The sequence below is a fragment of the Cloeon dipterum genome, chromosome 2, assembly GCF_949628265.1.
Source record: "Cloeon dipterum chromosome 2, ieCloDipt1.1, whole genome shotgun sequence".
NCBI classification, from domain to species: domain Eukaryota; kingdom Metazoa; phylum Arthropoda; class Insecta; order Ephemeroptera; family Baetidae; genus Cloeon; species Cloeon dipterum.
The window spans coordinates 22,454,942-22,468,368 of record NC_088787.1 but is presented as its reverse complement, the minus strand read 5'-3'; the positions used below and the strand labels follow the sequence as shown (position 1 = coordinate 22,468,368).

The following is a 13,427-nucleotide window of genomic DNA, read 5'->3' as shown; positions in this document are numbered from 1 at the left end:
TAGATATGGGAGCGGAAAATAAAAACTTTGTGGGTTTTGATGTACAGAATTTCGAGGTACGAAATTAAGTTTTATTCAAAATCATTCAGTACACAAGGGTAAGAACTTCTCTCGATACTCAGCGCATTCTCTAGCACTCGGTAAGAAAATCAAATTGATCGCTGGACTCTTTGTGTTTCCCTTTTATTGTCGAACATCCCCAATATTTCGACCAGCATTTCTAAATAACTCTGAACACTTAAATATTCGCCTCAAGAATTTTCCAGGGGTGCAAAAAACTTCAGCTTTTCCATTTCCGTGTACGATGCAAAAATCACAGCAAATGAATGCGGATGATAATCAAGATTCGGGGACGCAGGATGCATTTTCCTAGTTAAAATCCATCATATATGTACAATTAATCGCGATTTTTCGGTGCTCCTGCATATTTTTCTAGCTGTCGTAACACCAGTTAAATTGATCCCACTTCGCATTTAATCTAACAGTATTTAACATGAACATTAGACTTCTGCAACCAGATTACGTTTCTCACTATCGTAACAAAATCAATGTTTCATCCTTACGTGCTAATTGGTGGAACGCATCAAGGTTATTGCTTTTCAAATTATTTGAGGAACGACAGAGACTCGATTTCCAAGTGGGTAAAATTCATCAATAGTCGAGAGCTTATATAGTTGGGTTCAATTTGCCGCAAATAACTGAAAGGCTTTTGAACGGAGGGGCAAACGCTCTTTTAATTCCAGTCCTGGTTCGAAGGCATTCTATTATATTCATCCAACACAATGAGATATTTTAACCATTAAGCTCACGTACCGATTTGTGAGCAGGGGTTTAGTAATCATAATGAGTAACATGCATTTTAATAATTGTTCTTGATCACAGTGTAGAAGACAGGAGACAGATGATAGAAAAATAGAGCAGTTGTTTTTTTTAATAGTGTTGTGCTAGGTTTTCGTGAGGGGGTTGGGGCAAAGTGGTCGTCCTGATATGGAATTCGTCAACGGAAAAGGACAGGTGTTCTAAAATCCGCACACTGCACTCTTTTATGCTTATGCTTACGTTATTAAAATTGATATTGTGCTCAGGCGAAACCTTGAATATATAGAAAAACCAGCAGCGCGCCAAAGTAGCAAACTGTCTCGGACTTGGTGTGCAGAATGGCAAAATGTGCACCACACAAATTTCCACCAAAAACATTGTGATATCGGGTCTGAACATTCAACCGAGAAGATGCTGAAAAATCCCGACCATTCGAGCCACCTTCACATTCATTTGAAATGACTAGAAGTTAAGAATTGGCCGAGTTGCTACCAGATAACACCAGCGAGAATTTTCCAGTTTTTGACATGACTTCTGTGCTCCAAGATATATTAATTATTAATAAAGGGGTCAATAATTTTCATAAGGTTTAACCAAACGAGTTGACTAATTTTTCTTTTAAATGGTATTGGGCTCCAATTTGATGTATTTTCAAGCCGTTTGAAAATTAAAGGGTTGCAATAAATTTGCAACTACCAACTAATAGAGATTTATCGGTCAAAATTAGATATTCCAATTTGAAATTTTCCGCTCTTAATGCAGGAAATAAACCTGGAAATCCTGATTCAGTATTTGTGTCTTATCAAGCTCTGTGTAAAAGTCGAAAACTACTCAATTCTCAACAAGACATTCAACACCCACTTAAATTTGTGTTTTTAGAAAGATCTGATTTTGATTTTGAGGCCATTAAAACACGCAATCAAACGGCCTTGTAGAATTATTGCTGCATTGTGGCACGTGAAAACGTCGGATCAACTTTTTGTTTCGCGCGTTCATACAGATCCTGCTTGTTATTTTTATGCCATGCATTTTGTTCATGTAATTTTTTTATTGTATTTTTATGACTGTAATGTGTAAATCATGAGCAATAAACACCAATACAATATTTATCTGGATAATTTTGGAAGCCATGCCATCAACTTTCACCATCTCGCATAATATCTACTAGCGGCTTAACACTAACAATGTTCGCAAGCTCTGACCAATTTCATTAAAATAAAATCTCTTTCAATGAAGTTTCAAAGTTTATGTCTGTGTGCCCCAATAATAAGTGCTTAAATGCAAAAACACCGAGAATGCACAATTTATCAATTTGTTACAAAACCAGCGCGCGCGGGAAAGACAAAGGGACTCGATATAATTAGCATTCGCCGCAATCGATATTTCACTCTTGATGCTCCACGCAGGTGCAAATCACAATGCAATTCACGTAGTTAAAACTTCTCACGACCAGAGTTTTAGATTTTGGTTTCGGTGACAACGTTGAGCAGGCTGTTCTGGCTGCCACGCTGGCTGCCCTGATGCCGCCGGACGGGCCGGTCAGAGTCCGTGTCCGTGCAGAAGATGGACGGCGGACACGCGGCTCCGTAGGCTGGCTCGCTATACGACACGTGCAGTTGCGGCTCGTCGACGGCGCTCGAGCGACGCAGCCGCGGACACCTGTACTCCGGCATCTCGTTGCTCACCGTCAGGAAATTGCTCGAAAAGCCGCCACTGCTCTGGAACGCTCCTCTCGACGACTCCCTGCAAAAAAGCCACATTTTTTCACGCGATAAATGGGTGGTATTTTGAAAGTAAAAAATGGGATTGTTTTAAAAAAAAACCAACCCAACTCGCAGATCCGAGGGGGTTTTGGGTTTTATGGGTCGTGTTGATGCCTCGTCAAGACATAGGACTACACGCCACCAAAATTTCCAAGCGATTGTACACTAGTGGATATATTTTCTTTCTTATTTGAGAGTTTAACGTCAAACGCAGCAGCCCATCCTGGTTGAGAATTGAGATCCACACAGCAAATTCATGTTACATATATTATCTTATTTTTTATATTTTGTTAAATGTACCGTCAACAAAATATTTTGAATGGAATATGAAAAATAAGCTTGATAGTTATGACCTCCTGTAAACATATCTAATTATTTGAAAAATAAAAACAGTTTTGTATCAAACAGCTTTTGGAAGCAGTTGAAATTAAAATTTAACATTTGTTGATTTTACGGGTTTTACAATATCCCTGTCTCTTGCAAACCGCGCATTTTTGAATACATTCTCAAGAATAAATTTTGTGTTTAAAAAAATTCTTAACTTCATTTGTGCCATTTTCAAAAAATCACCTTCTAGGCAGAGGTGCCAGTATCTCATCCTCTTCGTCTTCGTCGTCGACGACCGTGGTGAAGATTCCGTCAGCGGCGGCGCCACGGAGGCGGTGCTGAATGAGGCCCTCCATGAGAAGGTAGTCACTCTCCTCGGCATCGCGCAGCGTCTCCTTCTCCATCTGCTTGGCCAGCTCGCGGTTCGAGATGTCCGAGTGGTGCCTGGGCTTGATCAACGGCGCCGCCTCGGGCCGCGGCGGACTCAAGAGGCGTGGCGTCCGTGGTGGAGACAGCAGCCCACACACTGACTCCAGTTCATCCGTGATGCTCGTGTATTCCGAGTGCATCGCTCTGAGCATGGCGCCGCGCGGCGTCGGCGGGATCACCTGAATGCGCGGCTCGGCCCAGGTCACCTTCGCAGCCACCGAGATGCTCCGCTCCACCCTCGGCGGCCGGCTGCTCGGACCAGGCCTGCAATTCCGATTAAAGATTGCATTTTTGGTCCTGCTTTGCTAGGCAATCAAGTTTTATGCGCAGTTGTTTTCTGGTTAGTTTCCCCGGTATATTTGATCTTTATTTCGGTCTTTAATTTTATTTTAACAAATTTTAAAGATTAAATTTAAATAATCGAGAGCTACAATAGCAAAATAAAAGTAGATTTTAATATCTAATTAAAACTTTCATCGAAACACTGACTTGATTGCTTCGAACAAATTTTAAGCTCAATGCAATGTTATGGAATTTTGCTGAAACAAAATAAGTAAAAATAAACAAAAAAATCCTGCTATGAAAAGCCACTTTACTTATTTAAACTGTTGTTCATAGTGTGTCTTAAAATTAAACTAGTATCTTTTATTGAAATTCAAAAAAAGGAGCAAGACATTATAATTTGTTTAAAATCATTAACATGGTTTGACATAAATTATACAAAATATGTTCCAGACATAGATATTTCTGTTTATCCTTTTACTATCTCCCAGGAAAAAGTGGCAACGCAAAATTTCTGGTTTAGCTGCATGAAATTAAAAAGTCCTTAATTTGTTTTTGAGAAATGGTACTTAAGGTTAAGTTATGAATAATTTGAAAGCTTCGTGAGCATTGAATTATGCACGACGGTCTCACTTAACCAGTTTTAGCATGGGGTTAAATATGAATGAACCCCAACCCCACAGTGCAACAGGGGAAGCTGTGACGAGTTGATTGGTGTGCAAGTTTTACAACAACTGTTACAAACCAAGGCTTGGTGAGCACAATTTTTGAAATATAAAATTGCTTCAGTGTTTTCCAGTTTCAAAGATTTAAAAAAAAATTGCACCAAGATTAAAAGTCACGGAAAATCCCACAAATTTTAAAAAATGACCCCCCCCCCAATGACCTTGAATTTGGATTTAATTCGATTTTTACTTTGGACCTTCAAGAGGAATCCATGAAACGCCTTTTAATTTTGAAATTGCACAGCTTGGATAGGGTTTATTGAGTTTTAAAATTTTTTTTAATTTAGTCCAGCAGTTTCTGATAGTTTGGAATTTTATCAATTTTTCTTGACATGAGCTACAACCGTCTTACTACCCATTGCTTTTGGCTCATATACGTACCTAATTTCTGTGTCTGGTTCGGATTGAGTTTGGCTGAGTTGCCTTCTTGGCAGGCTGGGGTGCGACGTGGTGAGGGTGCCACTTTCTTCTTCAGTACCGCTGCTGCGCCTCCAGGTCTCGCCCCTGGGCATTCTCGTCTCCATCTGAGGCACTGTCAATTCAATGGGCAGTGACTCTCGGTCGTCTGAGTGTTGTCTGATGATGTTTCCCTCCATGTCTGTCGCCTCGGTGAGCGAGGCAATTGACGTGCTCTCGTGTCTGCCGGTGGCTGAGAGCCGCGTCGGACTTCTTCGGCTGCTCGACCTGGACAGCGTTGGTTTGTCTGGTTCCTCCTGAAAAATAATGTCATTTTTTCGTTTGTTATTGTTGAGCACATGCTTCGAGTGCAAGTTTCAATGTGAGAATCTGAGAAATGTTTGGGGGTCGAGTGCAGGCTGATTGACACCTAAAATTGATTATTTTAGCATTGCAATGACGTTTCTATTTGGATTTAGGAGGTTTGCGAAAACTTTCCGACTTGCTAATTGCTGGTTTGCACATTTCCAGCCAGCGTGAATGAAAATTTTCGTAAGTTTTTCGCTATCATATACATTAAAAAATATATATTTGAACACTCAAAAAGCATCATAAAATAGTTTATGAAATCACGACTTTTATTTTAATCCGTTAAAAATCCTAAGAATACAAAACTTTTCACTTTTAGCTTAATTTGTGTTCTGAATAATACAAATAATTATTTTGATATTATGTTTAATGTTCTTCAACTATATTACTGTTTATAACCTCCTCAAATAACATTTATGCTCTTATTCTCTTAGGATATGATATAGTTTGATAAAATGGCATGGTTCGTTTCAAATATTTATGCAACCGGCCTGACAGTTTTGTCACGCAGGTTGCATAGCTAAATATTTTCCAGGTAAAAATTGCTGGCTTTCTTTCAGAATAAGTTTTTCCCACTTATTTCACTAAAATATATAACATAGTACCTGAATGGAAGAACAATCTTCTTCCTTTAAAGGTTCCCCGACGAACCTGGACTCCTCAGTCCCCCTGAAGAATACGCTTCCCGACTCGCTCATGTAGGAGTCAGGCCTGATTTCAGTCATTGACCTGGTTGGCCGTCGCCGCACCAGGTAGTCCCTGCTAGGGTGTAAGAACTTGTCGCTGAACGAGTCTACAGGTGGCTCAGGGTGCATTTCAATGATCCGCTTCAGCTTCTCATCAGAGCCCTTCATGTCTCCTTCAGGCAGGGCTAGGTCGCTGCCCGTGTGGGTCGCCATGAACCTGTGGATCACGGCCAGGTGCGATGCAGTCTTCTCGGCGAGATTCTCCAAATTGCGCAGCCGAAACTCTAAGCCTTGGATCGACGTGTTTTGACTGTTTTCTTTTTGGTTGATGTCCTCGATTTTCTGGTACATGTTTTCAACCTGGAAAAATATTATTATATACAAAAGTGTAAAAGATATGAACAAAGAAAATTAAAGGTTACAAAATCAAATACGCTAGTAGATTTGATTAATCATAAAAGCTTAAATAAAAAATATGGAGGGAAACTTAGATATGTATTTAAGAATTACGCACAGTATAATGTACAAGTCATACAACTAGTTGAAATGGGAAGATAAAAAAATTTTCAAGTTCTTTTTTGACTGTGTAAATGCACGTATTTCAATTCCCTTAACTCCTAACCATTTTAGTGTTTGCCACAAAGTTTTTTTAGTTGTTTACCCTTTCAGTCGTGGTTTTGATCCTTTCCTCCGTGGAGAGTTGCAACTTCGTGTCCTTCTCCCTAAAGTAGCCCTCAACGCACTCCTCCTCAAAGTCGTACAGCCGCTCCATGTCTTCATCTTCGAGGAAGAGCTTGAGTCCGTTGTCATAAGAGTCCTCCTCGCCTTTGTATTTGCGCATGCAGAACTGGTAGAGCAGGTAAATGTGGCTGATGAAGATGAATGGCGGTGGAAGCACAGGCTTCTGTTCGTATTCCATCACGACTGTGAATCTGAAATGACGTCATAAATATATGAAAGATAGATTTAAGAGAAATATCACTGAAACAACCTTTGAAACATCCAGACTTGGTGCGAGTTGGCGTTGACCTCATTGAAAATGTTGTTGAACACTGCTATGAGCAGGTTTATGAGCAAAATATTGGCGACTAAAAGGTAGATCGACATGATGATGGGAGAAATCCACCTGGCAGTCACGCACTCAATTTGTCCTTCCCCTCCGCACGGAGGATCAATGTCATCGGCAAATACCTGAAGATTGACATAGGAGTTTTTTAAATGTGCCAGTTCTATCCAATAGATTCAATATTAATATAGTTGATAATTATTGAATGCTTGCTTTTAAAATTTAAATGTTTCACTGAAGTTCTGGGATTTTAACTATTTATTTTTGTGTGCATATTATAATGTTCCAGTTATGCGTTTTTTTTCAAAGTAAATTTTCAATAGGCTGAGTCCAGCGGTTGAAGCATTATTAATTCCAATCTTATAGTACGAATTGTTACGTACTTCACCATACAACATGAAATACGGCTGAAAAACCACATCTTTGAGGAGCAGCCAGCTGGACTGGTTGTGCGGGTAGAGGATGCCTTGGCGGGCGACCCCGAATGACATGAGCACCACCAACAACAGCACGACGAAGTAGATCATGTTGATGACCATCTTGCCCATCATGGTGACCAGCGGTCCGAGATACTTGTTGACGCCGACGTAAGTCAGGATCTTGAGGTACCAGTAGACGACGCAGACGCAGAACATGGCCCTGCCAATCATCATCGTCTCTGACTGCAGACGCAGCATCAGACCAATCAGGAATATGGTGATGACCACGGCGTCCATCGGGTTCCAAAGGTTCCACGACCAAACCGCAAATTTTTGTCTGCAATACGATTTTTTTCCTTTTTGTTACTTGAATTTTGTCGATTATCAAATATCAGGATTTTTTTTAATAAAAAAGGATAAAACGCTATTGTAAATTCTCAAAATACCGTATTTTTAATTGGACCTTTGATTTAACACTCTTTGGCTTACGTGCAAAAAGGAGATCAGAATTTTCATTGATGCTAAAATTTGAGCAAAGAAAATATATATTTAGGCCAAAATCATAAACTGGTGGGGATTTTCAGCATTAAACAATTCAAATTATAAATTTTGACGGGCTTTTTATCAACTTTTTCTGCAGTTTGTACTCACCTTAGCCCAACTGGCTCTGATGAAGCGATTTCTCTGAGTTTTTCAAATCCAAAAGTGCAGATATAAGTTATGATATACATTTCAGTCCATGACGGAACACTATGCATTTCAACTAGAATCACGTAGCTGTAGAAAACTAGGAACACTGTGTAGGCAATCTGCGGGAAAAAATGTTTAAAGGACCATTTCATTCAAAATTAGCATTTTTACCGAATGAGCCCAGAACTTTGTGATTGGCGCCGTGTAGAATTCCTCGAGCTTCTTGCTGAGCCGTAGCGGCTTGTGCGTTTTGATGTCGAAGAACTCGAGAGGTGGAGGAGAGTGTTCACTGCACTGGTCATCGTCATCCCCCTTCAGTTTGCCATTCTCCTGCACATTTGCATTATTTGCAATAAGAGCCTGCAAGGAATAGTGTCAACGCTATCATATCTCCATGCACATACCGCAATCTGGCCGTGAAAATTGGAAAGAGAGCAGAACAGTAAGGGATGAGAGTGGCATTTTAGTGCTTGAGTTGGTAAGCAGCCAAATATGTTAGTAAACTGCGAAAGCAGGACGCCATTTACAGATTTTAGTAAGAAAGGACGAGAGGAATTGAGTTTGGGAGGAGAGTGGCATGATTTGAAGGCAACCTTACCTTCACCCCCATCGGGTTTGACGTCTTTGAGGACTTGATGCTTAAAATTCGTGGCCATTTCTAATCAAAACAGATCAGTTTAAGATACAAAGCGTACTAAAAGCAGCGAGTCAAATGTTATGTTACCTCATGCAAACCATTTTTTGTTAATAGTTTTAACCAACACCATATGTATATGAATTGTAAAAACTCCTACGGACAATACATTTGGATATTTACACAGCGAAACTGTACTTCAACTGGTGCAGAAAAATCACTCTATACACAGTAAAGCGAGCTTGTTGGTTAGTCTAGTCTCAACATATTTACAAAAACCCAAATAAGCGTTCTCAAACGTCAGCACCCTAGAAACGCACCTCAACGTCGTTGGTTTCAGCGCGGTTGAGCTCGGCGCCTCCTGATTTTTCGGATTTTTCAGTCAAATTCTCGTCCTTGTTGGTTGTGTTGTGCTCCTCCTCTGTCTGTGGCATCAGCTGCAACTCCTCTTTCGTTTTGAACTCTAGTCTGCTGATGTAAGGAGGAAAGGTGAGGCCTAGAAACACCTAAACACAACATAAAATATGAGATCGGAGAAATATTCCAGTTTAAAATTGATGAAAAAAGACAACCATATAGAGTTAATAAATACACAAACCATAATTTCTGAGCGTGCAGCAGAGCAGAGAGCAATTCCCAACCAACAAATCGTCAATAAAATGCTGCCATTGCTAATGTTTGAAAGCCCGCACCCACCCCGCTAACTCTATGGGGTGAATAAAAGTAAAAAAATCAAGTATTCATGCTCGTTTTTTAGAGCAGTTTTACCAAAATTCCAGCAATTTGGTAAGTGCTAATAAGTTTCCTGTTTGGTGCAATTTAGAAGTCTTGATATAATATGCATAATTTATTTTAATTAAGCTTATGTGCAAAAAATTTCTTTTTATTATTATTTTTAACATTTTGGGGCATTTTTTTTTACTAAACCAAAACCAAAATATTTTTTAACGCTTCAATGAAACAACTCTTAAATAAGCAATAAAATACATTACAGCAACATGCACAAGGAAATTTTCAAAATTATTTATTAAATATCCTTGGGTTCTTTGCAGGATTGTAAATAAAAATAGTTAGTTTTGGTTTTATCTATTTTATAATTCCTAATGATATGTTAAAACATGCATGGTTCCTTGATGCTAGGCTGGTCTGCGTAAAAAGCTTTTATTTTTGCTCTTTGCCCAACTGGCGCGATAAATTTTTTAAACTGATTGAGATAAAAAATGCAGCAGCTAACCTTCATGTTGGTGTTTTTCCTCGTGCGCAGCCCACCCATCCACAAATCAGCCAAGATGATCTGGCTGCAGGGGTGTGCGATCATGGCTCTGTGGTTGGCGGCCACGGCTAAGCTGAGGCAGGTCTGTCCGCTCCAGTTCTGCAGCTCGCATGTCAGCATTTGCTGCGTCTGGTCGTCATCCTGTCGGTAGCAGAAGTCGACTAAATCCAAAGCTGCAAAAATACCGCACGTTATTGCCCCCGACTGGCTATTCATAAAGAGTGGCTCACCGATATTTTCAAACTCCTTGCCGTAGTTGCGTAGCTCCTCGTAAATTTCAGTCTCGAGATCATCTTCGGCGGCCTCGTGGGCCATAGCTTTGTACAGCTTGCAGGCGACTAGGGATTTGGCCAGCGCCTCCTCTCCGTGCTGCCACATCAGCAGAGCCATTTGCTGCCGTTTGGTCAGCACGGCCCATATCTGCCAAATTAAATTAATTAGATACCTTATTCATCAAATTCATACTTTAACGCTGAATTCAAAGTTTTTACAAGCTAGAGGAAACATTTTCACAGGAGTTTTAAAGAAGTGAGTTATTTTAATTTATTCTTATTCTAACTTTGTTTTAAGTCGGGTTTGCTCACTCAATTGACGGCTACTAGAAAGATTTAAATTTTTGTTTCAATATTTCTTTTTTTACCAATTTAGTAAGTCGTGTTGTTGCCATTTCTAAAAGCAAATATTGGATTTCAGCTATAAATTATTCAGATCGTATATTATCCTGCTAAACGGATTTTTTATTGAACTATTTGCTTCGGTGTTTCGAACTGTCTAGAGAGCAAAAACTATTTCTAAAGAGAAATATGCTCTGTAAAAATGGTATACAAATTTAGTAATCACTGTAGAAAAATTTATAGTTAAACAGTAATATATCTGTGCTACTTTTAAATTTTATTGCTCTAGTCTTCAGGAAAATACAAGAATATTAGTTCAGGATGTTCTACGGTACCATATTTAAAAAAACACTCAGTGCACTGAAATTTCAACAGGAGATTGATAATTATTAGATCATGAAGTCAAATCAAGTTCTTATTCCCATTTTGGTTTTACCGGCCGTTCAATCTAAGGAATATTTCTTACTCCATCTTGTGACTTAATTTTTCTATTAATGTATCTCAAAAAATGATAAGTAAAAACAAAGGGGATTTTTCTATTCTTTCTTTCTTTTTATCTGTTTGCTGCTCAATTGAAGAGTAGAAATTTTAACATAAATCACCAGCAGCTCGTTGAACGGATAATCAAAGATTGGAGGCATATCTTTCTCGTTGAAGGGCATCACATCTGTGAGTAAGCTCAGGGTAACGTTGGCGTTGCCGTAATAGCGCATGAACGAGGCGCTGTTGCGGTGGACATGCTGAGAGCGTTTCATCACTTTGGCGTATATCACCCGAAACTTTCTTCTCGTGTAGTTGGTCCTGCGTTTCGCACCGAATGTGAATTAAATCGAGATCATTTGGACGCGTTCAAGCCGTTACCTGTACGCGCCACCCATCAGTTTGTTAATAACTAGGCCGATATCGTGGAGGGTGTACTGGTAGCCGCGAGGTATGTGAGGTCTGCAGTCTCTTAAAATGTAGCCCAGCGTATTGCTTGGTCCTTGCTTCTGAAAGAAGGAATGTTAAAATCGCGGTTAGCGGCTAAACACCTAGCTATAAGGATGGGTGTGGATAGACACACAGAGTGTTGCAGGTTGGCTCTATATGCAAACAGAGCATGCACATTCGCTGCAACTGAGAGAACAAACAGCGTTTATTGTATTGGTGCTGATGCAGAACACGAGCAGTGCTAAACAAGTGAGAACAGATCAATTAAATTGACAGTGAGTATGATCCTGAAGCCTTTGAATGAAATGAGGAAACCTTTCAATGCCACGTGTAAAATTTCAGAATTTTGGAAATATTTTTTTCAATTAAACCTTATTGGTATGGGACTTGGATTAAATTTCCAAAATCAGGTTCAACTTTGAAGAATTAATAGGCCCATCTAAATACTTTCCCTGTTGCCAAAACGTGGCGTTTAAAGAGTTCATTTTTTTAATACAGGTTGTGAAATTTAGACTTTTTTAAAGTCGATTCTATGTAGACTTTTATTTTAATTGTTTCTTATCAACTTAATACGTTATTACGTCTTAAATAAATATTTTTGAGACATAACTTTTGGGTTTATCCTTATTTTAATAGGCCGGCTACATTTTCTTGAAGAGTATCGCCTAAGAGGCGCCTATAACACCTATTTTTGTGACTGGTAACGTACAACTAAACTGAGTTATTTTTTCTTGTAAATTTATTGTAATAGGCAAATATTCAGTTTTAATAATACAAGTCTACTCAACGGAACATCAAAATTTGAGAGCAAAGTGCAGGAAAGAATGATGATATATGCATTCCTTTCCATTTTATTTTTGTTCTAGTTATTATTTTCACCCTCTTAGAATTGCTGAATTTCCTGATATTTTTTTTAAACCAGTCGGTGAAAAAGACGGGGCTTTATTTAAGGACGCAAATTCATGAAAAAATGAACGCAGTTAATTATATATCTTTCCCTTTCCAGCTTGTCCCAAGGAATAAAAATGATTGAATCAGCCTAAAAATTACAACTCAAATTGAAATTGAACGATCATTTGGGCCAGAAATAAGTAGGCTGAAAAATTCCAGCTATATTGAGTCAACTGTTGGCATACAAGACACTATAAAATGGAGCAAAATACGAGAGTTTCCACGTATTTTTAGCTGACTGAGACTGATGTAGACATTTTGTGCACGTATTTCTCAGATTTAGACGATTTCGAGTATCGTTGAAACAGCTATAAAACGAATCGCGTGCATGACGATTTCTCACACCTATGAGAGAAAAATAGCCGACGACCGTCTAAATTTCACAGCCCTGCTTTTGAGCAGTAGGCACGCATTCTGAAGTACAACACAATTTCATTTCAAGGCCTTGCTTTTTGCTTTGGCAAAAAACAATCATCGAATTTTTCGAGTGCTAAGAAGCGCACATAGATGAAGAAAAAGCTGGGTTCGTACTGTGTTGTAGAGTTCCTCGAGCCTGGGGATGGTGAGAAACTTTTTCATGCTGACGCCGTTCTCGAGCAGCAGCTTGACGAAGTCGATTCTGTCGTGCTCGAGCGCCTGCATCATGGCCTCCTCGAGGGCGCCGCTCGGCCACTCCTGGCCGTACACGAAGATCTCGGATCGCGCGATGTCCACGCGGTTCCAGGTGAGCGCCAGGCTGAGCTGCTCCGACGGCGACAGATGCTGGCTCTTGAACAGCGCCGTCAAAATCGTCTGGTCCAGCTCCTGCATCTTCTCGTCTGGCCGGTCAGTGATTCTGAACACTGTGATCTGTACAGAAAAATTCATTCATTTTCACAGAAAAATTCATTTTCCGTGAAACCAAACACTTTTTACAGATAAAGCAACAAGGCCTTAGTGTTGCCTTCACCCGCTAACAAGTAATGAGGATTTTAACATAAACTGTATCTCATTAAAATTGACTAAACACCGCTGAAAGAAGAGTTGGCAACTGGAACTATATAGCAGAGAAATA

General features: G+C 39.6%; 1 protein-coding gene across 7 annotated transcripts in view; it reads right to left on the bottom strand.

Annotated features, from left to right (window-relative positions):
- Positions 1-34: 34 nt before the first annotated feature.
- Trpm (transient receptor potential cation channel, subfamily M) overlaps positions 35-13,427 on the bottom strand; it is an 80,601-nt gene continuing 67,208 nt past the window's right edge. For 3 of the 7 annotated variants that reach the window (XM_065477309.1, XM_065477312.1, XM_065477311.1), the window contains exons 10-25: positions 12,905-13,222; positions 11,354-11,481; positions 11,095-11,293; positions 10,109-10,298; positions 9,840-10,051; positions 8,926-9,111; positions 8,570-8,629; positions 8,143-8,331; positions 7,933-8,090; positions 7,246-7,618; positions 6,788-6,987; positions 6,458-6,728; positions 5,716-6,156; positions 4,727-5,058; positions 3,153-3,602; positions 35-2,562 (exon numbers count right to left, since the gene is read on the bottom strand). In XM_065477309.1, coding sequence (XP_065333381.1) covers positions 2,277-2,562; positions 3,153-3,602; positions 4,727-5,058; positions 5,716-6,156; positions 6,458-6,728; positions 6,788-6,987; positions 7,246-7,618; positions 7,933-8,090; positions 8,143-8,331; positions 8,570-8,629; positions 8,926-9,111; positions 9,840-10,051; positions 10,109-10,298; positions 11,095-11,293; positions 11,354-11,481; positions 12,905-13,222 — 3,993 coding nt within the window. In that variant the 3' untranslated portion in view covers positions 35-2,276. The remainder of the gene's footprint in view (positions 2,563-3,152; positions 3,603-4,726; positions 5,059-5,715; positions 6,157-6,457; positions 6,729-6,787; positions 6,988-7,245; positions 7,619-7,932; positions 8,091-8,142; positions 8,332-8,569; positions 8,630-8,925; positions 9,112-9,839; positions 10,052-10,108; positions 10,299-11,094; positions 11,294-11,353; positions 11,482-12,904; positions 13,223-13,427) is intronic. The other 4 variants (XM_065477314.1, XM_065477315.1, XM_065477310.1 and 1 more) reach the window with 3 other exon arrangements.